Raw genomic sequence first — 25,992 nt, 5'->3', positions numbered from 1 at the left:
CAATAAATGAGCCCCACTCCAAACTGAGCCTGAACACTCTTTAGAAGCCAAAATAACTAACCTGAGGCTAATGCTGAAGACAACTTAATAGCAAATAAGAACAGCAAAAGGCAGGAGATCAGATATCCTATTGAAGGGCATGGATAACTTTCTGTTGCTGCAGTGCAATCTAAGAGTAGAACTCCTTAATGTTTTCTATGTGTGCACATCCTTATCAGTAAATTACTGGTTTGAGTCTCTGCACTTTGTGCTCCATATTTACATACAGGAGCTAGATTGTGCCCATAGATATTTGTCTCTACATTTTATGAAGAACATGGTCTTAACTGTACAACAAGACAGCTGTTTGACTGAATGATAGAGCAGATCTAAGAGCAGGTGCATCCAAGGTTCTAAAAAGGACTAAATTATAGCTCTCCAATTCTTAGGGCAGTAAACAAAACAAATCGGACAACAGAAATATGAGGGGCAATAAGGTAATGCATAAATTACCTGAAAAGAGCAAAATGCCAATGATGCAGCAGCAGCAGCAAGTGGAAATAACTAACTCAAGGTCTAGCTATGTAGTTTGGGTGAAATATTGAACAGCACACAGAGAACAATCTAGGAGCAAAATAAATTCTCTGGAATGAAGAGCTGAGAACATGTCATTGCAAACAATAAAAAACACCTGCAAACCAAACTTTAGGAATAGGGTTAGCTGTAAAGTTTATAAATCTTGGTGTCAAATCCTTGTGGGTTGATTCTGAATTGGGGGGGGGGGTATAAGAAGTGTCTTGCAAAATATATTTAAAAAAGCATAATATAATGTATACTGAAGAGGCATACTATACAATTTAACATACGAAAATAGCAGTGAAACAGACAAATTTAACCCTACCTAGAGCCAAGCATTAAGCTGTAGCGAAATTATGTATAGCAAGAAATAAATTGCACTGATATGGTTTACTTTGAGTTAATTTGCTCAGGTCATGTAGACCAACATGTTACAGAAGCCCTCATATCTAGGCATTAGCCCGTATATTTGGAACCATCATTTAGCATGAGTCAAGCACCAAACTGTCTAGGACCAAAATGTAGAATGCAAGCCTTCTGTGACATCATAGCAGCTAAAGCTTGATCTGCTCAACACAACAGTTTATGTGATGCAACTATTCAATTTGCCATATTGGACTGTAGGTGGGAGAACTTGAGTGATTAATGTTCCACTAAAGGTAAAGGTAGTCCCTTGACATGAATGTCTAGTCGTAACCAACTGTATGGGGCAGTGCTCATTTCCGTTTCTAAGACAAAGAGCTTGCGATGTCTGAGGACTGCTCTGGTGATCATGTGGCCAGCATGACTGCACCGAATGCTGTTACTTTCCCACTGAGAAGTGGTACCTATTTATCTACTTGCATTTGAATGCTTTCAAACTGCTAGGTTAGCAGATGCTGGGATTAGTGATAGGAGCTCACCCCGTCATGCAGCACTTGGGTCTCAAACTGCCAACCTTCCAATCTTCTGATCATCAAAACTGGCATCTTAACTACTAAGCCACTGCATCCCCACTACATATCACAGAATCCCCCAGTTCCATTGGGGGAAAACTATTGATGAATCTGGTCTCATGTTGATTGGATGAATACGGACGTAGGTTATCTCTTCACCACGAAGCAGAGTGAAGCCTCTAAGACAAGCCTCTGGCTTGCTTGGAAGAGTGCCTGGAGAAACAGCTGCCAGATCAAAGAAACAGAACTCTCCAGCTGATCACTCCTAAGAGGGCTTTATTTGTTCTTTGTTCCAAACACATGAGCTATTACTAAACCCCACTGTACAAATCTCACACCAACCGTCACACCACACTATCCCCACACAGTATAAACAGCGTCTAGGCTTATATACATAATTGCCATGCGGCCACCACTTAGCCCAGCCCCTTCCTGTTCATGTTGCTATGTACCATGGATACCAATTCTTCTTCCGTCTGATGACATAGCATATTTACATTTTCTGTATGTGTTCTCCAGCACATTCGACCTTGAGCATTCGGCTGCTGCTCATGGCTCCAGGTGTAGCCAATCTAGGCCTCAGCAGACATTGCCACATCTGAACATTTTCCACTTTCAATACCTTAACAATAACCCCAAAATTTCAGGGAGAAGGATCAGTTCAAAAACCAACTTTCCAGCTTCTAAAGTGGAGAAGCTTTGTTTATGACATTTTGCATATGTGTGTGTGGAAGTGATTTGGGGTTCAATTTTATAAAGGTAAAATTTTCAACCATGCATCTCTATACTTCAAGTATGAAATCAAATAAAGCAGGAAAATAAATTAGTGCATGCTATGCTACGTTGTGTACAAGAGGCCAAATTTAAAGCATCCAGAGACACAGTCACCTCTGCATCAAAAGTTCTACTGTGCTATTATAGCAGAGCAACTATTAGCTTCAGGACAGTGTAGTCAAAATCTGAGGTGATGTAAGATCAGAGAGAAGGAAATGAAAACACAGTGTACAAAATTACCTAGTATATAATGTGGAAAAGAGGCCTATGTAGAATTTCAAGATGTCTTACTGAAACATTGGAATGCTAGACTTGCTAATCTGATTTTCTTGGCCTACACCACTCAGGCAAGGGATGGCCAGTCTTCTGACCATCTCTTGTAAAGATCAGCACAAAGAGATTGTACACGCCCCTTGCTCCAGTGGCAGTCAATAGCTTCCATGTTGGGGTGCAGCTAACCTATCCAAGATGCTGATATTATTTTGGAGATAGGGTTCAGATGCATCAAGAGTATACTTGAAGTCTGGGAGGGGGATCAGAGGGGATTCGCCACATCCATGACACAGAAGCCACTGGCAGCCACAGCTTTGCACTAATCTATGCCAAGACAGATTGCAACACCATCTAGTAAAGCGCTGTCCTCTGCTCGTTCTCTTTCTGATCCCTGTCCCAGCTACTTAACTCCTTGCAGTAGTATAGGAATTTATGTTGGTGCAAGGATAGAAGCACAGTGGGAATCAGCAATTGATTCTATTTGTGGGCTTGTTGATTTGTTGACATGTACCTTCAAGTCATTTCTGACTTATGACAATCCTAAGGAAAACCTATCACAGAGTTTTCTTGGCAGAATTTGTCAGACGGGGTTTGCCCTCACCTTCCTCTGGGGCAGAGAGAGTATGGCTTGCTCAAGGTCAGCCAGTGGTTTTCCATAGCTGATCGGGGATTTGAATCTGGTCTCCCAGTGTCCTATTTCAACACTCAGAACCCTATTCCACATTGGCTTTAGACTAGACTATTTATGCTAGACTGTTTATGAAACTGTACATGCATCTTTCTGTTTACGTCAACAGGAAGGGACCACAATAATCACAATAATATAATTATTATATACACAAGAATATGCATGTTTGACCAAAAATATTTGAAAAATGCACACAATCATACTTTACTCAGTGAGGATTTTTAAAAAAGAACAACACAATGTTTATTAAAGATGTTTAGAAAATGTGTACATTAGATACTGTACACAACAAAATTCATATCAGTTTCAATGTGGAAGGGGGAAAGGTCTCAAAACTGGTACAGACCTGGAGTGGGACAAGTGAGATCCTGAGTGGGTGGGATTCTGAGAAGCATGAAAAAAAAAATGAAAATGGACCTATTTTCACATCCCTTTACAGGGTATGTGTGTCACACCCTTATGCAGGCTTTAAGTTGCATAGCTATACTGCCTAAATAGAAAGGCAGGACTGAGATACTATATTACAGCTTCTTACTATCAAGCTACATTTTCACCTTGTATACAGGAAATCTGTGGTCTTTCTCTGTTCTTTGCAATTATGTGCTTTGCTACTAGAGCTAAGAAACAGATTAATCTTTGTCACTTTTTTCTTTTAAGTTAAGAAATGTCTGAAATTTGGAATGGATAATGCATTTCTTTTATACTGTTCTTTAAAAAAAAAAGAACTGTAATTGTCATATCAAAGAATGAAAAAAAGATGTTGATAATGGTTTTATTGTTGTATGTGGGCATTTACAGGCCAGAATCCTCTTGGTGACTTGTGGTTCTTTAACTAGGGATTACATCACCTTGAGTACTTTAGAGGACACTGGACAAGGAGATACTTAGAAGCTCCTTGAGCAATACTCCCCCCCTCCCAGGTTTTGGAATAGCAGCTGGTTGGTACTGGGTACACTATGCCCCTCCTCTGAACCCAATGGTTACTGGCTGGCTGGGAGGCACCAGGAGAGCTCTATCATGCCATTGCCTTCTCTCCCAGATGTCCTGTGTTCATCCTTTTTGGATTTCGGTCTTAACTCTACTGGCAGAGGTTTATATTCCATCATCATCATCATCATCATCATCATCATCATCATCCACAACAAAAAGTTTTCAGTCCATATTTTGCATTTTGTCAGTTCAAAAAATTAGGAATATTACTCATTAGATTTAAAAAAAAAAACTAAACTATTGTCCATCTACTCAACCTCTTTCTCACTAAAGGGTTACACATGACACCTATGATGAACTACACTCTAAATACCTCTTATTTTGTGGTTTGAGGATGGTGTCTCGTGGAGAATATGGTGTTCCTCCTTCAAATAATTGCCATCTGGTTGAAGACATACAATTGTATAGTCTTTTGTAGAAGCAATAATATATTTTAGCTACCCAAAGTAGATCTAATTAGTCTATCATGCTTTACTGTCTAATATCCAAAAACTGATTTCCATAATGATGTAAATCTTAGGGTGTATCCATGCATGAATATAAACATAACAGAAAGTAACATAAAGCAATTTAGTTCATGACCTTCTTATCTCCCACAGAGGTCACTGTCTTCTGTACAAATTCTAATGTATATCTAGAGTGTGTGTGTGTGGGGGGGGGGGGAGGTGTTGCCAATAAATAAACATCATTAGAAATTTTCCATAAGATTTGTACACAGAGGTAACACTGATATATGGTGCCATCACAAAATTCAAGTTGCATTTGGAAAAATGACACCTGAACAATTTCCCAATTCCCTGGTTTGACATAGGCCATTTCAAGTTCCATTATCATTTTATATACCATTAATACTCATTTACAAATTGACCTCATGTATAAGTGGAGGGAAGGTTTCAGGACCAAAATCCTGGATTTTGATATGACCCATACATAAGTTGAGGATAAAAGTTAGGGAGCTATAACAAAGAATGGAAAGGGGTAAACACCACTTCCATCCCTCCTTCTCCTTCTTTGGATCTGTCCTGACCACCTAACACCACTTCCCAGGTGCTGGAGGAGAGGTTTTAACGTTGGGTTGGGAAGGGACAGAAGTGGAGTTTCTTTAATGGGAAGAGATGGCTTTCAGATCAGACTGGGAAGGGTCAGAAGTGGAGCTAAAAGGGGAGTTTTTTTGATGGGAAGAGAAGGCTTTCAAATTGGACTGGGGAATTCTTTCACACAGACATGCACACACAAAAAAACTCCTGCCTCAAGGCAAGAAGAGTGGGGCAACACAGGGTGCTTGTTTCAGCACCTTTCTAACTAGTATTAGTGTACTGAACTGTATATAAATCGACCTAGAATTTTAGGGGCCAATTTTGGGGCATAAATTTCTTGACTTACAGTCTATACACTAAGCAGCTCTAATGAATTATTACTAGAGATAAATAGTTCAAAATATGTCTTTTTTCTCAATGAGCCATTACTATGAACCTTAATACTATAGGTATTTCGTGAGTAGTATGGAAATACTGGTACACAGATATGCTTTGCATTAATTTCACAATACTGTTTAATATTGTTGATCTATCCTAGTTTTCTTGGTTCAGACATATAGGCTGGTATCCTGTTAGGCAGAAATGATGTTGTAATCTTGTTTACGACATCATATTTGCCTTGTGACTTTGTCCTATTAACATTTACCATCTTGTGACTTTTTACTATTAACATTTACAATAGTGGGACCATTTCTACAATCAGAAATGACCTGAAACCCACCTTAAAATCTAGGCAGTTCTCAAAGGACTAAGTTCTGAAGTGTTGGCATGTGTAGTCCTGAAGGATGATATGCCAGGCCCGCTCCCGCCAGTGAGTGATGGTGTGATGATTTGTGAGACAACTTCGTAGGGGGCCTTTCTGCTAGCTTTTCCATTGCTCCCTGACAGGAGGGAGCTGGACACATCATCCTTCACTGTCTCACTCACCAGCACCACAGAACTCCATCCACTGGTAGAGATGTCTAGATTTTAAGGTGGGTTTTGGGGGGTCAGATCATAAAACAGATTGTGACCATGTGTCTGATGCAGCCTCTCAGTTATACTCTGTAGATTTTCCAACACATTATTGCCTTGATTTTTAAAACATTATGTTTCACTGCTGTTAAAGGAGATAAACTGTAACTGGATGCAGATTTTTAAAATTTAGCTCATACTGAATACATTATCTTAATACAGCAATTATACTTGATTATATCTATTTATTTTTACAATTCAGTTCTGTGATGGTGGCAGCAAGCTATGCCTTGTCAGTTTGAGTTTACTTTTCTTTGTGTAAATCAACAGCTCAAAGGATGCCAGCATTTTAAGCAGTTAGGCAAAGAATGCTTATTAGTATAATTAGCTCACTAGACATGGCAGGGAAAAAATGGAAATGGGCTTCAAGTTTATAAAAAACACAAGCACTCCAGATAATATAGCAAACTACCGAATTACTAGTGACTCAAGTTGTTAAAAAACATTTGTATAGCCTGGAAAGGTGACACCATTAAAAGAGGACCTCGATCACTTTTCATTTTCATGCAAATAATCCATCACTATAAACGTACAATAATATTACTGAATTAGTGCTATAGCTGTGATTTAGTAGGATTTTTACCTGATTGACCTGGTGGTGGGACTCCCGATGATCCTCTTGGCAGGCATAAAAACACAGTAAGTACTGCTGCTTTGTTTCCTGAGCAAGGCTCAATGGCAATTGGTTTCGGAGAACCCTGCAATTGGGGGAAAATACAACATTATGTAGGTGGAATGTTTTCTTTTGCTATTTTTTGCTTGTTTCTAAATTAAAAGTACCTAAACCTATCCATACAAACATGAATATTTCCTGTTTTTATATAAAAATGACTTCCCATTTTAAATATCTAAAGATAAGTTTTCATAAATAACTTGCTATAGCCAGGTAAAACAGGGGAAAAAATTGAAATGACCTATAATAAAGGCTATTAGGTTTCATTTTTGCTAATTCTGTAGCAGATAGTGTTAATTATTGAAACATTCTGATCAACAATCTGATGTTTCAGCACTACCTTTGCTCATGGGATTAGCATCACCCAACAATTTAAAGATAAAATGCAGAGAGTATAATATTATGTACATATTATAAATCACCTTTAGTTGAAATACTTTTCTCTACCCGCAACAGAAGTAAAAGGGGAAAGTACTGCTAATGATAGAAAGTACTGATTTTTTTAAACCAGATATAAACATAGAAAGTGTCTTGGTTAACGGGCAAAATCACTACCAAATATACACTGGATCAATCTATAGCATAATCAAAGCATAATCATTTCTCATTGAAGGATCAGAAGCATTCCCACAAAGTTGAAATGGGTGGGAATCAGCAGAGGTAAGTCTTATGGGAAGGGACAGAGACCAACTTGCTTGCTTTCACAAGACAACTAGATTCGACTTGGCAGAAGGAAAAACAAGCAGCCTTAGATTAGAAACACAGATTCCCCCCTATCATTTTCTATTTGTGAAAAAAAAATCATTTATACAAAATAAAACTATATTTGTGCAACCAACAGTCCTTGCCTCCACAATATGTCTTAAAATGCACCAAAAAATCCACAATAGTTGGTCATTTTCTCTATAGAGTGTCAGTGTGCTGAAACACACTTTCTAATCAGTCTTCTTTACATCAATGTTGTGTACTGACTGAAAGTGTAGGTTTTCAGTTAAGATGACTATTTGAAGATGCCCAGAATGGATTATGGAGCCCTTTACAAGTAAATCTAGCACTGAGCTAGAAAATCTGCTTTTTAAGACTGAGTTTAAAGTAAATGGGAGCATATATCACTAGTCATAAAAATATTATTTTAGACAAGGGGAGGATGGAAGGAAAGTAAAAATAAACTGTACAAATTATATTGGCATAAAGACTAAGGATTTGTATCACTTGTTTTTAAAAAGCATTTTAATTAGTCATGTTTCCACATTATGTATATGGTCAATCATATGCATTTTTCATTTCAGACTTTTTACGTTTAATGGCATACTGAAGATCTCTCCAAAACAAATGTGGCTTAAAGAAGTAATTCTGCTCTCTTATGTATAAATATTTAGAAAGCAACCTTGTCATGCTTTAAGATAAAAGGGAAATATCCCATCTTTTTGATTTACTGCACAGTGTCATTAAACTTTTAACATTTCTATGAAAAATACAGAAAGTGTGTGTGTGTGTGTGTGTGTGTGTGTGTGTGTGTGTGTGAACTATTTTAGGAATATGATGCAAAAATAATGCTTTAATGATGATCCAAAACACACTGCAGAAATAATCCAGACAGCTTTAATGGCTCTGGCTCAGTGCTAGGGAATTCTGGGAATTAGTGGCATCAATAGTGAGTGCAGGGTGTGTGGATTGCACAAGGTGACACCCCAGTGTGTATGTGTGTGAGAGAAAGAGACACCACTTCTCCTCAAACCTCTGTGTTTTTGGCAGAAACAAGCTGTGGCATTCACCTGTATCTCTATAAAATGCTGAAGAGATGCTGCTCTGTGGGAGGAGAAATTTTTAATTTTAATTTTAAAAAAATAATTTAAAAAAATTAGTTAAAAACATCAAATTTTACCCATTTACATTTTAACTGTATGAAATTATGTACATGCAAACACATCTATTCTGTGGGTATGATATTGTAATTTAGATGTATAATTTTAATTTTGCTAGTTGTTTTATGCCACAACTATTACTATTACATGCAGTGATAAATGAGAATTACAATTTATGATTAAATCAGTACAGAAATAATTACTAAGGTTTCTGAATGGTGTAGGATGGGAGAAAGTCAATAGGGGAGTGACGCTATGGGTTACCACACCAGGTGACACCAACCCTAGTGACGCCATTGCTGGGAATTGTAGTTTATTGGGGCACCAGAGTTCTCTGAAGAGAAACCTAAATACTTCATAGAATTGCTTAGCATTGAACCAGGGCAGTTAAAGTGGTCTCAAACAAGGTTATTTCTGGAGTGTGTTTTGGACCTATATTAAATATGCTAACAAACTGTTTTTCATTAATGGGGAGTGGGAGTGTCTATTTCTACTGAATAAACCAGGAATTGCCAGGTTCGGCAGGTCTGGGGTCCAGTTTTCCACATCAGGAGTCCCCAGGGGCTGAAACACTGGGGGAAATACTAAAAGGAGGAGGGGACAAAGGCAAGAGCAGCCAGATGTCTACATCCAGTTTTGAAAAATAGTGTTTTTTTTAAAAAAAATTAAAATATAATAGGCAAAGTGTGCTTGAAGGCCTCATAAGGCCTAAAGGGCTATTTTTGTGGCTCTGAAAAGCCCAAGACCCTTTTAAAATAAAACTTTAAAAGTCCTAATTTCAACATCCTCCCCCTCCCAAGGTATTTTAAATACAAGAGAGGATTTTTAAAACCCAAAAGTTAACCAGAGCCTCCAGTTTACCTCATGGTTTAAATCTCTCCCCCCCCCCCCCAGATCAGAGTGTTAAAGTAATATGATAAAACATTCTCCCTAAAGAGTATGATATTCCAATTGAACTGCTACAATACACAGAGACAGAATCAACTCTACTGCTAAGCAATATACAGTCAGCCCTCCCCATAGGCGGGCTTGCCTTCCACGGCTTTGAGCTTACATGAAGGCAAGCCCTGGCAGAAGTAACGGGGTGCGTACCCACACCGTGTGCCCTGTGTGCCTCTGCGAGCCCGTGCCCCATTATTTTGTATGGGGCTTGAGCATATGCTTCCCCCCCATAGACAGGGGAATCCAGAATGGATTTCCATGTATGGGGCGGGTGGACTATATGTCAAGAAATATGAAAGAAAAAATGGTGGCCAGCAGACTGGAAATGAGCATACCTACCCACAAAAAGGAGACACAAAAGACTGCAACAACTATAGGATATAGCATTATTTCCCCATGAAAGCAAAATCATGCTCAAAATATTACAGCATAGACTGCAATCATACATGGAGAGAGAAATTCCAGGAGTGCAAGCAAGGTTCAGAAAAGGAAGAGGCACTAGGGATCACATTGCAAACATATGATGACTAATGGAGGAAACAAAGGAATTCCAGAAGAAAATCAGCATGTGCTTTATAGACTGTAGCAAATCATTGGATTGCATAGAGCCTGGAAAGCTATGGAATACTCTTAAAGACATGGGAGTGCCACTACATTTGCTAGTCCTGATGAGAAATCTGTACCTAGGGCAAGAGGCTTTAGTGACAACAGAATATCGAGAAACAGAATGTTTCCCAACTGGGAAAAGAGAAAGACAAGGCTATATAATCCGCCCCGCACTCTTAGGTCAGATGGGAAAAAACTTTTGAGAGTTCCCAAGATGAGATATGTAGCGACTGTGCATAGGGCTTTCTCTGCTGTGGCCCCGCAGTCTTGGAACTCTCTCCCTGATGAGCTCTGCTCGGCCCCCTCCCTGGAGTCATTTAAGAAAAACCTCAAGACTCACCTATTTCGCCAAGCCTTCCCCCACATGTCCTGACTGTCATCTTCTCCTGTGTATTGCGTGTTGTATTATTAGATTGTTTTATTTATTTTAACTAGTTTTAATTATTAGGAATGAATGGTGGATTTTTAATGATGTATTGTATTGCACGGTTTTAATATGGGGGATTTTTGCTGTTTTAATTTCTATTTGTAATTTGTTTCGTACTGTATTGTATTTATTAGTATCTTGTAAACTGCCGTGATCGAAGGAACGGTGGTATATAAATAAAATCTCATTCATTCATTCATTCATTCATTCATATTCTATCACCCTATTTGTTCAGCTTACTTGCAGAAAATACATATGAAGAACAAGTTTAGGCTCAGAAAAAAAGGAGGAGTGAAGATAGGAGGAAGGAACGTCAACAATCTAAGGTATGCAGATGATACCACAATACTAGTGGAAAATATCATAGACCAGGAACATACAATGCAGAAAACATATGAAGTGTGGGTTTATACTCAGCAGAAGGAGGTGTAAGGATAGGAGGAAGAAACATCAACAGTCTAAGATATGTGGACAACAGCATAGTACTAGTGGAAAACATCACAGACTTGGAACAATTACCAAGGAAGGTCAAAGAAGAAAGAGCAAAGGCTGGCATAATGCTGAATATAAAGAAAACAAAAATAATGACCATGACAGATCAGCATAATTTCAACCTAGACCAGTGATGGCAAACTTTTTAGGGCTGAGTGCCCAAACAAAAAGGTCTTCTGGCACTGGGTGTTACCTAGTGCTAGGGACGCGACTTCCGCCCTCTGGGGAAGGACTCCAGGGGTGGGACTTCTTCCCCCCGCCCTCCCAGGACTTCAGCTGCTTTTTCAGACACGAGGCGAGGGGGAAAGAAAAGGAAGAGGCACGGGCCTTTTCCTCCTTCTTACCTTGCACTGTCCCCAGCCTTCAGCTGCCTCCGGAGGGGCAGCTGGAGACCAGGGAGGGTCAGGAAGGAGGAGGAAAAGGCACACACATTCCTTCTCCTCCCCCCCCCCTGCTGTCCCCAGTCTTCAGCTGCCTTTAACGAGGTGTGCACCTGTTCCTCCTCCTCCTCCCGCACCATCCCAAGAGGCAGCTGGAGGCTGGGTGGGGGGTCAGGAAGGATGAGGAAGAAGCACACACCTCTTCCTCCTCCCTCTGTGCTGTCCTTGGCCTTCATTTGCCTCCAGAGAGGATGGAGAGGGTCGGGAAGAAAGAGGAAGAGACAATGAAAAAATCAAAATAAGTTAACATGTTCCCATACCTTGGATCAAGCACTGATCAGAATTGAAACCGTAGTCAGGAAATCAGAAGAAGACTGGGAATGGGAAGCACTGCTATGAAAGAACTAGACAAGATCCTAAAGAGCAAAGTTATACAACTGAATACTAAAGTTAGAATCATTCAAGAAGAGTATTCTCTATCACCATGTATGGATGTGAGAACTGGACAGTGAAGAAAGCAGACAACAAGAGAAAAAAAACCTCATTTGACATGTAGTGGTGGTGAAGAATGCTGAGTATGCTGTGGACGGCCAAAAAGCCAAACAAATGGGTCCCTGAGCAGATTAAGCCAGAAATCTCTCTGGAAGCTTAGATGATCAAATTGAAGCTGATGTACTGTATATACTCAACTAAAAGTCGACCTCGTGTATAAGCCGAGGACAAGTTTTGGACCCAAAATTATGGATTTTGCTATGGCCCGTGAATAAATCAAGGGTAAATCTTAGGGGCATATAGCAAAGGATCTAAAGGGCGAAGTAAAGCAAAACAATGTAAAAAACTTACAAAATTTCAGCAAACATAACTCTTTGTGCTCACTCTTATGGCTTGAGGGATGAGAATAGAGGGGGTGTCGGTGCTTCCAGAACAGATTATATTCTTGCTTTTCACAAGGGGATGGTTCCTTCTTTTAAATAAGAGTTCAAATACAGTACTTACATTGACCTGTGGGTGTCGACTCAGGTTTTTTGGGTCAATTTTTGACCTAAATTTCTAGACTTATACATGAGTATATACAGTACTTTGGCCATATCATGAGCAGTGGAGTACAGTGAGTCTTGGCGATGTCTTATCTGCATGAATCGGGGTCAACTTGGGGGCAGTTAACAACAACAATCGGTATGAAGGTATTTTGATTTTAAAAAGAACTTTAAAAAAACAGTGGATATGGATGATTTATGCAGGCTAATGTCCCTCCAACCTGTGCCATTATCTATGTTAAATAGTGCATGCAAGGAGGCTCTGACCTATGTAAGAGGTGAATTGTAACTTCTGGATAATTTTAGGAATGGCAATTAATCCTTTTTTGTTTGTCAGAAAAAAGCAGACTGGGAGAATCAAGGGGGAGAGTATTCAGAAAAACAACCTTGGGTATGCTCCTAGTATATACAGTAATTAATAAAACAAACAAACAAACAAGCGATCCATACTTATTACTGTGAAAGTGGGATGCATTTTGAAAACAAACACACCAGATATATTATCAATATCCCTCCACTCTGTTCCTCTGACAAATCTACTTCTTAAAAAATATCCATGTCTAGGGGATTCTGAAGGTTATAGTCCAATAAAGTACTTGTTGTAAGCTCTGAGAATCAGGGAAATATAATTGTAATATCTCTTTCATTGGTTGGGGCATTCTGGAAGTTCTAGTCCAAAGGAAAGAACTATTCCAAATTCTGGGAATCCATCTGTAAAGCTGTTTATACCTTGCGTTCATATCTTTGTGCTGGTCTTCCCAGTTATAATGTTACTAAAGAGCAAAGGAGAAGTTGCTTTAAAATTAACTATTGTCAACTAGAAATGCCTTTCCTTCCAACCAACTATAGATGGCAAAACTAGAAAGAGGAGAAAAAAACTGGGACATTTTAAAAGCAGCTGAAAAACTGAATTTCAGACAATGAATCGGTAATGTCTTTGCCAAATCTGTATAGTTGGAAACTATGTAGTGTTAATAATCATTAGTATAACGAATAGCAGAATACTCTAAAAATACAGTATTGGGTTCCAGTCTGTTATCTGTCTCCTCCACTCCAGCTGGCAGCAATTTTTGGTAGGAATAGGATTTGCATCAAAGCTGCACCCAGTGGAAGATGGAACCTTTAACCCATTTCTCCTTTTCCGATTTTTTCCCTTACTTTCAAAGAGCTACTAGTTGCAGAAGTCAAAATAGGATGGTACTGGTTTTGAAAAATACATAAATAAAAGGAGAGTAGATCTCCACTCTCCTGTGTAGTTTTGCCTTTAAACATATCTCTCTGAAGTAGCTGATTTCCAGATTGCTGGAATAGAAAAATAACCTGCAGGCTCTCTTCCTGGGTTGTCATTTCTCCCTCAAAAGCAAATGGGCTGGTGGTAGATTGGGTAGATGCCATTACAGAAACATAAAAAAGTTAAAAGAGGTCAGGTTAAATACCTAATAGAGTGTTCTTGATTTCCAAAATTCACATGAATAAAATATTTTCAATTATCACTATACTGTGAAACCTCCAGAAGTGCAGAGATATCTCCTATTTGTATTTTCTGCCAATATGGTTTTTTTAAAAAATCTTGATTCAAATGGTATTAACATTAACCGTTTCAGCTGAATCTCATCTAAAGCAAGTACATCTGGCATTTTCTGTTTTTGCCTGAGAAAATGTTTTATAGCATGTGAAGCCTGGGAAACCAGAATTGCAATCTTAGTGTATATCATTTCAATTTTGTAGCAAGAGACCTAGGCAGCATAGACCAAATGATAATAATTCAGATACCCTTAGGTTTGTCAGTTGTTTAAAGATAAATACATAACCATGAATCAAAGTTATTTCAGTGGGACATGACATGTTCTTTGAAATGTACAGTTTATCATACACTCTCCACAGCTTTGGGGGGAAGAGATAAGGCACATGTTTGTTTGCCCAAAGCACTTAGTAACTGTGATTTATTTACTGGAATTGTCACATTTTGGATGGAAAGAAGTGACTGTTATGCTGTGCCACAAAAGAAGCCAAAGATAGCCAGACAGTTAATAAACCATTTGGAGTGGATAACATTTTAAAAAAGGAAACACTGAACTTATCAAAATAAAGTGAGGTGGTTTTGTCCCTCTGTTGACCAAAATTAATAATTATGAAAACTCTGTAAATAGCAGAAGCAACAGCAAAATATGTAAAACACACTTAAAACATAAAGTATTGCTCAATCAAAATTAAGCACATCTCATTTCCAATTATTTTAACAGCACCACAGTCAAGAATATACCTAACTTTTTTGCACTATCAAATGAGTCTTAAGTTTCATTGGAGTGTGTCTGCAGTACTTTATCTAGAAAAGGTGATTTTTTTTCACCCTGCAAGGCCAATGCATACCATAGAGAAGAACTAATCTGGTATACAGTCTTCAAGGTTGCATGTCTTAGCCATTTCTTTAGAGTTGAAAAAGTGGTGTGTGTGTGTGTGTGCACGTGCGTAAGAAAGAGATTGAGTGAAAGTAAGAGAAAGAGTTTGGTATTTTCAGTTATTTTAAAGGACAGGTTAAATACATAAACCCTCAAATCGGAGACTACCATTCTCTTCCAATAAACACCTTCTCAAAATATTCTGCTTCAAAAACACAACTCAAACACCATTCCATTGGTCTCATATGGAGTGCAAAATTATTGTGCATGTTCTGACATGTGAGCCTTTGATGGCATCTGCACTGCAGAAATAATACAGCTTGACATGACTCAGTGCCATGGCTCAGTGTTATGGAATTCTGGGATTTGTAGTTTTGTAAGATATTTAACCACCTCTGTCAGAGAGCTCTGGTGCTACAACAAACTTCAAGTCCCAGGATTCCATAACATGGAGCCATGGCAGTTAAATCTGCATTAATTTTGCATTGCAGCCTTTGACATGTACTTCTTCCATAGGGGCCAGAAACAACTCCCATCCACCCTTCCCCACAACTGAAGGGAGGGATCTACATCTTACAATAATATGTCTAATATCACAAGTCTTAGATTTCCATACCACCGCTCAGTCATTAAAAATGTAGTTAGTTAAGGCCACAGTTCAGACAATCACAGCAGAAGGAAGAAGTGGACAGATTTCACATCCACAGGTCAGATGATGTGGACAGAGTATGTATCTGCTCCACAGGTTTTCTGATCGATAGGAGGACTTGATGGATATGTGTTGATCAGGCAGCACAATCCTACTCTTCCATCATCATATTAACTGAACAGGAATTTGACAAAGGAGGGGATTTAAAACAGAGGGATTATTGAGCAGTCTGGGCATCTCCTGTATTGCATAACAGTGTGTTGTCATTGCAAGACACCATCTGTGCCAACTAGCTATGCAAATGTTGTCTAAACAATCACAGTGTGGAGTGGGGTGTATGTTTCAAATTATGGGATTTCTGGATGGGAGGGGCAATAAACAACTAATATGCATAATCTGGGAAGGGGAGAATTATGTTTGTTTTAGAATAATTTCTGCTCAATTCAAGAAAATTTCCCTAATCCAATTGAGGGCAAATATGTATATATCATAGCAGTATGAAGAAACAGATGCTCAAAAAGATGCATCACCGTTCCTGGCAATCCTGAAACATGGCTTGAACATACGTAGTTCCATTCAGAAAGTTAGTTACAGCTGTGCTCAGCTGTGTCAATTTGTGTTCCACATCTCCTTCCCCCGCTTAACTTCTGTTTTGTTTTTGTAGACCATCTAAGTAGTTTAGGGTAAAAATTAATAAGATCCTTTAAAATATTTACTATCCTCAGAAAGTGAAATGCACTGAATGTGTGAAAGGTTCCCTACTAATTTATATTCCAAGAAAAAGAACAGCCTTTTTATTTAAGTACTTGGCTATATATTTCTGGGCAGCGATTTGAGCTAGGTGCATCTAATTTTTAAAAGTGCATTATTATGCCATAAAGACAAATAGATCATGAAAGACTAAATGGCTGGCATCTCATGCCAAAAAAGCAATTAGAAAATTGGATCAAGGAATTAATGTGGGCATGTTATACCTGTCAGCAGTAATAAGTGTTTTGACATGAGCAGAATAAAATTTGTCACAGTGCACTAATACTGATCTGATGCGCAAGGTATTTAAAATGCAAACAACTATGAATTAATCATTTCTGTGTGGCTAGACTAAAACATCTGAATGCTATTCTTATCACAGTTTGTCTATAAATAAAAGTGAATCTCAGAGCAGCTGGAATAAGTTACTCCTTTATAGATAATTATAATTTACACTTATGTAAATTTTAAAAAATCACCCCAACTAAAGTAAGGATGATTGCTTTGTATATAAACAATCAAGAGTGTTCATTTGAAGCAATTAACACAGCAATCTCACATTCTCACAGCTGCATCTTACAGTTCAGCCTATGGCAACTCAAGGAATTCCCGCCATCCCTGGAGCATCACAGGAGGGGGAAAAAATGAATGGGAACAAAACTGGTCTTAATATTTCCAATGCAAGGCTCTTTCATATTGCATAATTATAGATTCCATTTAACTGCCATGATTCCATCCTATGAAATCCTGAGATTAGAAGTTTAAGCAGGGGCATTTACAATTCTCAGCCAGAAAGTTCTACTGCTCCACCAAGCTACAGAGCCCAAAATTCCATAGGCTCTTGCGATAGAAGTTAAAGTGAAATTATACTCGTTCCTCCACATTCACTGGGGTTAGGGGTACAGGACCCCCCATGAATGTGGGAAAACTGTAAATAACAAAAACACCATGTTTTTATCTGAGACAACACCTCCCTAGGAATCTCCAGGTCCTCCAGTGCAACTCTGTGGTCAGCATCTGACATACATTGACCATAGAATTGTGCAGGAGGAGCTACAAATGCTTAGTGGAGTGTTTTCTCTAGGAATTTCTAGGTCCTTCAGTGCAACATTTGGTTAAAGTTGACCATAGAGTTGTGCTGGAGGACCTAGATATTCCTAGAGGGAACATATTAGTAAAATCCGTGAATAATGAAATCCACGGAAGTTTTGTGCCATTGCTTCAGACAGCTGTTGGCATCATCCTCCAAAAGAACATAGGGCTCATTGAAAATCCAGCATCTTACTTAGGAATCACTAAACATGAACCATGCAGCCCTACTACTATATAGTCTGCGTTTTTCATTTTCCAAATTAGGATTAGCTCCAGTAATTCCATGTTTCCACACTGCCAAAATGGCCAGTTGCAGTCTTCCATCTTTCAGAGCAACCCACATTTGGAAATCCTGTCCCAAATTATTAACTGTACAGTCATTGTTAATTATTCAGTACCATTTCTGTTGGCTCAGTTATTTCACTGAAATAAAAGAAAATCCCATGAATAATTTAAACATTAATGAAATTATTACACAAACACTTCTACCAAAGTAAAATCTATGCTTCAGGAGGAATATTTTTCAGAAAATACTGCATTAGGATATTGCAATAGGAATCTGTGTTCATTAATTTGTGCGCACACATATACACACACCACACTACTTTCTCTCCACAAACATTCAATAAGCCTTTTACCTTTTAAATCTATTCCATGTGCAATGGGACACACAAAGATGAACTTTTTTGCATCCCTTCACTGCAGTGTTTTCCAATTGAGACTCTTTCAGTGATTTACAACTTTAATTAATTAAACTCCACCACCCCATATGTGGTAGGTAAGCATTATTATCTATTTTAGAATAGTGATCTACTGACAAGATTCTCTCCCTAGGCTTCTTAAAATGCTGCCACCAAACTGAAGGGAGAATTGAGCTAATTTCCTTTCTTCCACAGCTAACCCACTCTTGTCAAAGAGGATTTATCTTCAGGGTTCATAAAATTATATCAAAGAAGTACATTATGTTCCCTTTCCAGAAGCCACTGAAACCTTATGGAAAAGTACACAGAATAGCAATCACAGCAGTAAGCTCTTTTGGACATTTCACTTTTCAGAAACTATCACACAACAGATTTCAACATAGAATGATGACTTCCAATCTGCTACACAGATTTCTCTCCAGCAAGAATAAAATTCTTACTGCAGGACAAATAGGACTGGCAACCATTCAGTTTATGACAAAGAAAGACTAATGTGATCCTCTGTCAGGCAACATAGACCGAGATTCATGGTCAAGAACAGTAGCATCTTAAACACCATACAAAAGGAAAAAATTCTAGAATGAACAGGAATGGCTGCAAGAAGTGACCTGGGATAGGAATGGATGGGGGACAATTAGGTGTAGAAAGGGAGAGAAGACAAGTAATCTGGCTATGGAAATAATGGGCTAAGAAGGCCAGAGTCTGAGGAGTGATTAGAACCAAAGGCAAATGTATTTTGAGGCCTCTGGTGTATAAAAAAATGTTATCAAATAGAAACATGCCTGGAAAACATGCCTGGAAAACATATACATGCATACAAAAATGGCGAAAATGAATAAAATGAATTTCCTAAAAGATATCAGCAGAGCAGAATAAAATGCAAACTTGGCAATATTTTTCAGCAGGAGAAAAATGCTAATAGCACCAGCATACCAAATTACCTTGAGCTATAAATACTATACTGTATTTCCAGGCAACTGAATTTTGGAAAAACATGTGCAAAAGCAATGAAGGCATAAGTGAGTTTTAACTGCTCTTGAATTCTATGTAGGCAGATCCAAGGTTACTGTCTTATCTGCCATAATGTTTTGTCCTTAAGAATACTGTTCATATTGAAAGGCCTTACTGCCCACCATACAGGATAGTGAATCATTAAAAAATACATTTGGGTATTATAGAAAAGCTATTATTATTGAACCATAGATGTGACAAAGGAAATCAATGAGATATTTCTTAGCCACTGCGGGGCAAAATGTCACCAACATTAGTCACTGTAGATTTCCCGTTATCCCAGAAGCCTAATTATCTAGCTACACAAGAGTATCTCCATGAAAAGCACCATGTAAATATTATCCTGTTTCATCCAATATAGGAGACATAGGGGATATATATCCATTATATGTGGTTTAATAGCTGATCAGTTGTATGCTCCCCATACCATTTGCATTAATGGTATTGAATTGTAATCAGTGTGACCAGCTGTAAATTTCACATCATCCTTGCCATTGTTTAAGACTGTTTCTATGGAGTGCCTCAGGAAAGCTTTCCTATGTAAAGAAGGACATGCACTTCTGTCTCTGATGATATTGTGGCTCCACCCTGACAGAAAAATGTGCTTAGGAATTCAAGAATATATAAATGTGATAAATAACTTAATTCTAATTATAATCTCACCCTTGGTATTTTGTAGGCATGTAAATCATGGTTTATTTTATTTTTGTAGGCAAGAATAAATTTTTTCAAATGTTTTCTCTACACTGGGTAGGATAATGAAAGATTTTGGATCATGTTCAGTGATTTTTCAAATTATTTCAATGCAGTTTTGTGAAAAAAGCAGTGTTTTCATTAAAAGGCAATGTTTTGTACAAAATAGATTTTGTGCAAAATTTTTCTGGGAAAAAAACTTTTTTGCTTTGCCTGCAAACAAAAAAGTGATGGTTCTTTGTTTCAGCAAAAGGTGAAATACTTTTTTTGAAGGAGCGTTGAGAAATTCTTGATAAGGAAGAGAAAAACCTATAGTGGGCCCTCCTTATCCATGGACTTGCCATCAGTGGATTTGAGTATCCACAGATGGCAAGCCCATGGAGGGGCAGAGGAGGAGGAGGAGGAGAAAGGACAGTGTGGCACAGCAGCAGGAAGGAGGAGGAGGAAGAGGAGGGGATGGCATGGCAGCAGAAAGGGGGAGAAGAAAGAGGAAGAGAAAGAAAGGACAGCATGGTGTGGCAGCAGGGAGGAGGAGTAGGAGGAGTGGGAGAAAGAGGAGACAGATAAAGAGGAGGAAAGGATGGCATGGCGTGGCAGCAGGGAAGAGGAGGAAGACAAAGAGGAGGAGGAAGGGGCCGTTCGACGTGGCAGTAGAGAAGAGGAGGAAGCAACAGTGGGGAAGATGTGGAGGCGGAAGTGGTGGTGGTGGTGGGAAGAGGAGGAGGAGGAGAAGGAAGGAGGAAGAGGCAGCCAGGGGGAGGAGGAAGAGGTAGCTCCTTCAAAGTGCCATTGTCCCCAGTGGTGGCACGGCCACATGGTTGCACCACGATTGAAGTAAATGAGACGAGCATCCACGATTTTGGCATCCAGAGGGACATCTGGATTCCCTGTGGATACTAAGAGCCCACTGTCTATGGGTCCTTCTACACTGAAAGAGTGCAGTTTGACATCACTTTAACTGTCATGGCGCCATCCTATGACAGAGAAGGCAAAACTACAAAACCCAGAATTCCATAAAGTGGTGTCAAACTGCATTATTTCCAACAGTGTGAATGCACCCTGTGTTGTATGTTTTATAACATCTGTATAGCCTAATCCACTACAACAACTGCTATCAGAGCTTTCCACAGATGGGTACTAGAGTTGCTGAAGGAACATGTGAAAAATAGCTTTAATAACTACATTTTCAATATGTTGTTCATGGTATTTTAGAGATGGAATACCCTATAATGATATCAAACATTTAATATGGACATTGCCCAAGATCTTCCCACAACTGCAGGATATTACAGAAGTTAATTCCAAGGACAAAGAGTCTTGTCCTATACAGACTTTGGCCTGTTACAGATTGCCAAAATAAAGCTGTTTCGGGTCTCTTTGGAGGTATGCTGTTTAAATGATGAATGGGTCCTAAGAGTCCAGAGATTGCGCCAAAGCCACATTCCATTCCTAAGCACTGGAGTGCAGCTTTGGTGCAGCTTCCGGATTCTTAGGATGCATGCATCATTTAAACAGTATACTTCCAAAGAGACCCGAAGCAGCTTTATTTTGGCAGTCTGTAACAGGCAATTCTATGGTTCCCTGCTGCCACTCTAAGCAGTTCCTTAGATGGGATGTGACTGTATCATGTGTGCAGGAGGGGCCTAAATAACTGCATATGAATGAGTACTGATATAACAATTCTGTAGTAATTTCACTGGGTTTTTTTTTTTTTTTGGTTCTGTGTGCTTTTTGTGTTAATTTATGAATTTCAACAAAAACACACATTTTCGTCAGTGTCACCTTCTTCCATACAAGTTCATCTTCCCTCTCAGTTCAATTGGGAAATGGCTCTGACATGACTTCCTTGTGAGTGGTTACTCAGGAAAGGTCATTTTTGGCACTAAATGAAAACTTTGGAGCTCCCTTTTTCAGGTAGCTTATTTGGCTCCTTCATGTCTTGCCTTCCAGAAATCTATGAGCACCTTCTAGATCCAGAAGTAGGGACTGAAAGCAATTTTGTTGGACTTGACAGTCTCATTTTTCCTGAGTTTTGTTACATGAAAATGCCCATCTTGCCTTGAGCTTTCACACATTTTATCAGATGCTTCTGAGAGATAATATGAGCCCCAAGCTTCTTAGCACAAACTCTTCTAAAATGTGAAGGACTAAAATGCACATATTTGGTGGGAATGCACACACAGAAACATGCTTTACTCAGTGGGGAAAGTTGAGTAAAGTTTGTAAATCATGGAAATAACTGGACAAGGAAGGAAATGTACTAAAATTATGCAAGAATTTCAATTTGGGAAGAAAAAGTCCTGCAACGCACAACAAGGATAGAAAGAAACTGCAGGTAGGATATGGAGAAATCAAATGAAATCAAAGCGTAGAGAGTTTCACATCCTTATCCAGAAGGCATTTATGAAGGCATTTGAAACTTGATCCTATTTTTTTTTCATTATTTCAACTGAATTTTTCTCTCTCACTGTTTCCATTTGGAATTTTATTGCTGTTTCAATGGTTGTTGCACTTCATGTCCTGTTCATACAAATGGAAATTGCAACAATGTAGCATAAAGTGTTCAGTCTGCCAGCTGTGAGATCTTCAGGATGCTCTACTCCACTGTTCCTTGCTTCTCCCTGGGTTTCTAAAAAGCCTCCTATACCCCATCATGCTTACAGTTACTGAACATAACTCATACTGGATTGATTTGTTTAATTCTTGACCATTGAGGTATTTCTTTCTTGAAAATCTCTTCCAGCTCATTAAACACGGCATTCCTATCACCCCCTTCACACCTTTTTATTGGTCCTGTATGGGTACAATAATCTCATGAGCTGATTTTTATTTTTTAAAAAGTATACATACACTGAATTTTATTTTTGCTGGCTGCCTTGAAAGCCAAAGCAAAAAAGTAGAATAAAATATGTTTTAAAATAAATGCAAACATAAGAGAAGATATCTCTTTTTATAAAAAATAATGTTTAACTAGCTTTTTAAAATAAATTTGGTCCTTTGAGAGTTTTTTGATCTTCCGTACCTCATTCAATGGAGTGCTGAACAAGCATGAAATAGTAATAGTTATATATCACATTATGGCGTTGTTTTGCACATTCATCTTATTAATGAATACTCCTGTAGATACTATAGGTGTTAGCCAATTTGCACCTGTCCATTCGCTCCTTAAAAATAAGACTCAGCTAGTCACCTAATTAACCAACTGTAAACAGAATGGTTGCATAATATGGTTTTATCATTGGCTTAGCAATACTGTTATTCTGTTGTGCTACAGTTCTGGTGATAAGCCTTTTTCACTACAATGCCAAGATAAATCTTGGAATGAAGAAACCGCACAGTGAAATATGAATTAATATCCTTTTTAATTAATTCAAAGTCATTTTTATTAAGGGAGGACATCACTGTTCTAAAACATTTGGCGCTTCCTGATTCTAAGCACTTAACACATACTGTGATGCATTCCATATCTATTATGAGTGACGATAGAGAAGGTAATGTATTTCAGTAATGGAAAGTAATAAAATACAGTAGAAATGTTCCATTTTCAAAGGAAACTTACTTTAAATTTATTACGGGCTATTGTAGGGTGCTATTTTAGAACATGTACTTTTTGCATGGTCAAGGGCAGTTTCAAATAAAAGTATGCTGTTCTCTTTAGACCCATGTTATATTGTATACTTTCAAAAAGCCTTAGCGCAGCCCAAGCAAAGTCCATGGAAAAAGACAGGATGTCTATGTTCCAAAAGACACTGGAGAAATAATCCAGTCTGAGACCACTTTAACTGCCCTGGTTCAATGCTAGCAAATTCTGGGAACTGTAGTTTTATGAGAGCCTTATCTGTCAGAGAGCTCTGATGCCACAATAAACTACAATTTCCAGGATTGTTTTATGCTCAAAATTACCTTCAGGCTATGTGTATAAAGTGTATATGAAGCATAAATGAATGTTGTGTTTAGACTTGGATCCCATCTTCAAGATACATCATTATGTATGTATATGCAAATACAAGTATTCCAGATCCCCCTCCCCCAGATCCAAAACACCTTTAGTCCTAAGCATTTTGGATAAGGGAGACACAACCTGTATAGAGCTATAACTCTTAAAACTAAAATAATGTGATATTTCAGCCACAGCAATGAAACTCCTTGCCAATGACACTTGGGCATTACCCTTTACCCTGAAGTGGTTAGCATGCAATACCACTCTGGTTTTGTTCAGTGTGTCCAGTAGCCAGAGTCCTGTGCTGCACTGAGGGAAAAGAATCCTAACACTCCTCTCTCCCATGCAGACTATTAATACCAGAAATGTTGCTCATTTGGTTCCTGAGAGAAACCTCATCCCATTATTCTGCAAGGAATGGCAGCCCTGTAGACTCAGAAAAGTAAATTATTTTAAGTCATGATATGCTTTGCAACAATACTTTGAAGCTTTGGCAGACAATAACAATAGGGGGGAAAACCCTTCTGCAATCCCATTATTCACAGATCTCAAATGAAGGACTTCCAGCAGACAGTTTCTAGTGGCCATACTGGATGGGAGCTTCTGGAAGCAGAGCCATTGTCCACAAAGGTAAGTTTTCCGATCCCTAACTTGGAAAATCAGCCTAAACCCTGTGCTGTATTACACATGGTTTTTGTTAAAAATGTTATTCATCTGTGTGTAGAGCATCTGGCTTCTGTACGCAGCTGCTCCCTTTAGATGTGGTCAGTTTCAAACTAGGAACTATTTCTCAACACTAGATCCTCAGCCAGTAGTGACATCAGCTACTACTGTTACAGGATACTAAAGTCCAGCTGCCCTTTGTAAAAACAGATTGGAAGTCTGCAAGTATCTCACATTTGTAAAATATGTTACATGACTATTACAAATAATAATAATAATAATAATAATAATAATAATAATAATAATGTTAGATGACCTGAGTAAACTTGGCAGGTATCATTCCATGTTTTTGTTTTGTTTTGTTTTAGCTGAACTGAATACACTAGGAGATTACAGTGATGTAATTACTAGGACAAGTGCCTGGCCAGTGCTTTGTTTCAGCTAATTAGTCCCACATCACACCATAATTAAGGAGTAAGGTGCAAAGAATGCAGGCTTAGTCAACAAAGTCAGAGCAACAGGGATGAAACAAAAACAAACAAAAAAGAACATTCCAAGCTAAGCAAAGCGAAACAAATAGAAAAACAACAGCCCTGCCATAATTTTGACAGAGATCTGTCTAGATGCCAGAACCTGCCTATTATCATACTGTTTAGCAAGCAGTACACTTTGTGTTTGTTTCCTCGCTTGAGCTTGGTATAAAAGACTACAGTGCTATTGTCACCCAAACCAAATTCTATACAACTCCTGTATTTCTTGTTTAACTTCGTAACCAGAAACTCACAGCAGTGAAATGTTTGCACCCAAATCTACCTGACTTGTTTGGAGGTGGAAAACACATAGCATATTCATAGTAAAAATATAGTAATAACAAATTAAATGCATATAACAATGCAAATAACTAACCTTCATGGCACCCAAATCTGTTGCCTGAAGAAGCTGACTCACTGTAGGGGGAAGCAAACTGGCAGCTTGGAGCAGCCTCTAGTTGCTCCAGCTCCAATTGTCCCCAATCGACTGGGATCCATCGTGATCAGGTGGGCTGCTCTGAAAGTAGGTTGCCACCACAGTCCCAAATGGGCCACCAGCAAGGAGCCACTTTTCACTGATCTTTTTGCCGGTGGCTTCAGAGCAGCTTAAAGCCACACTTTTTGACCCATCTTTTTCGGTCTAAATCTAATGGTGAGTCCAGAAAGAATAGGTAGTCCTGTTCAGTACAAGTTGAGACTGCCTTATCAGAAAAGCTTGGGTTCAGCAGTCTTTTGAATTTTGGCTTTTAAAAAATTATTTTGTACATATCCTGAAGGTAATTTCAACCAATATTTTAAATAATTTTGTGGATGAAATTAAGTTTGTGTACACTGAACCATCAGAAAACTAAGATGTCACTATCTCAGTCACCCATA

At 38.6% G+C, this 25,992-nt stretch overlaps 1 protein-coding gene across 3 annotated transcripts in view; it reads right to left on the bottom strand.

Moving 5' to 3' along the window:
* ATRNL1 (attractin like 1) overlaps positions 1–25,992 on the bottom strand; it is a 686,837-nt gene that overhangs the window by 99,307 nt on the left and 561,538 nt on the right. For all 3 annotated transcript variants that reach the window (XM_089509984.1, XM_089509985.1, XM_089509986.1), the window contains one exon: positions 6,850–6,964. In XM_089509984.1, the coding sequence (XP_089366110.1) occupies positions 6,850–6,964 (115 nt within the window). The remainder of the gene's footprint in view (positions 1–6,849; positions 6,965–25,992) is intronic.

The sequence above is a fragment of the Sceloporus occidentalis genome, unplaced genomic scaffold (genome assembly GCF_023333645.1).
Source record: "Sceloporus occidentalis isolate IW3139 unplaced genomic scaffold, rSceOcc1.0.p SCAF_2, whole genome shotgun sequence".
Taxonomy (NCBI): Eukaryota; Metazoa; Chordata; class Lepidosauria; order Squamata; family Phrynosomatidae; genus Sceloporus; species Sceloporus occidentalis.
This window is presented reverse-complemented; position numbering and strand designations above follow the sequence as displayed.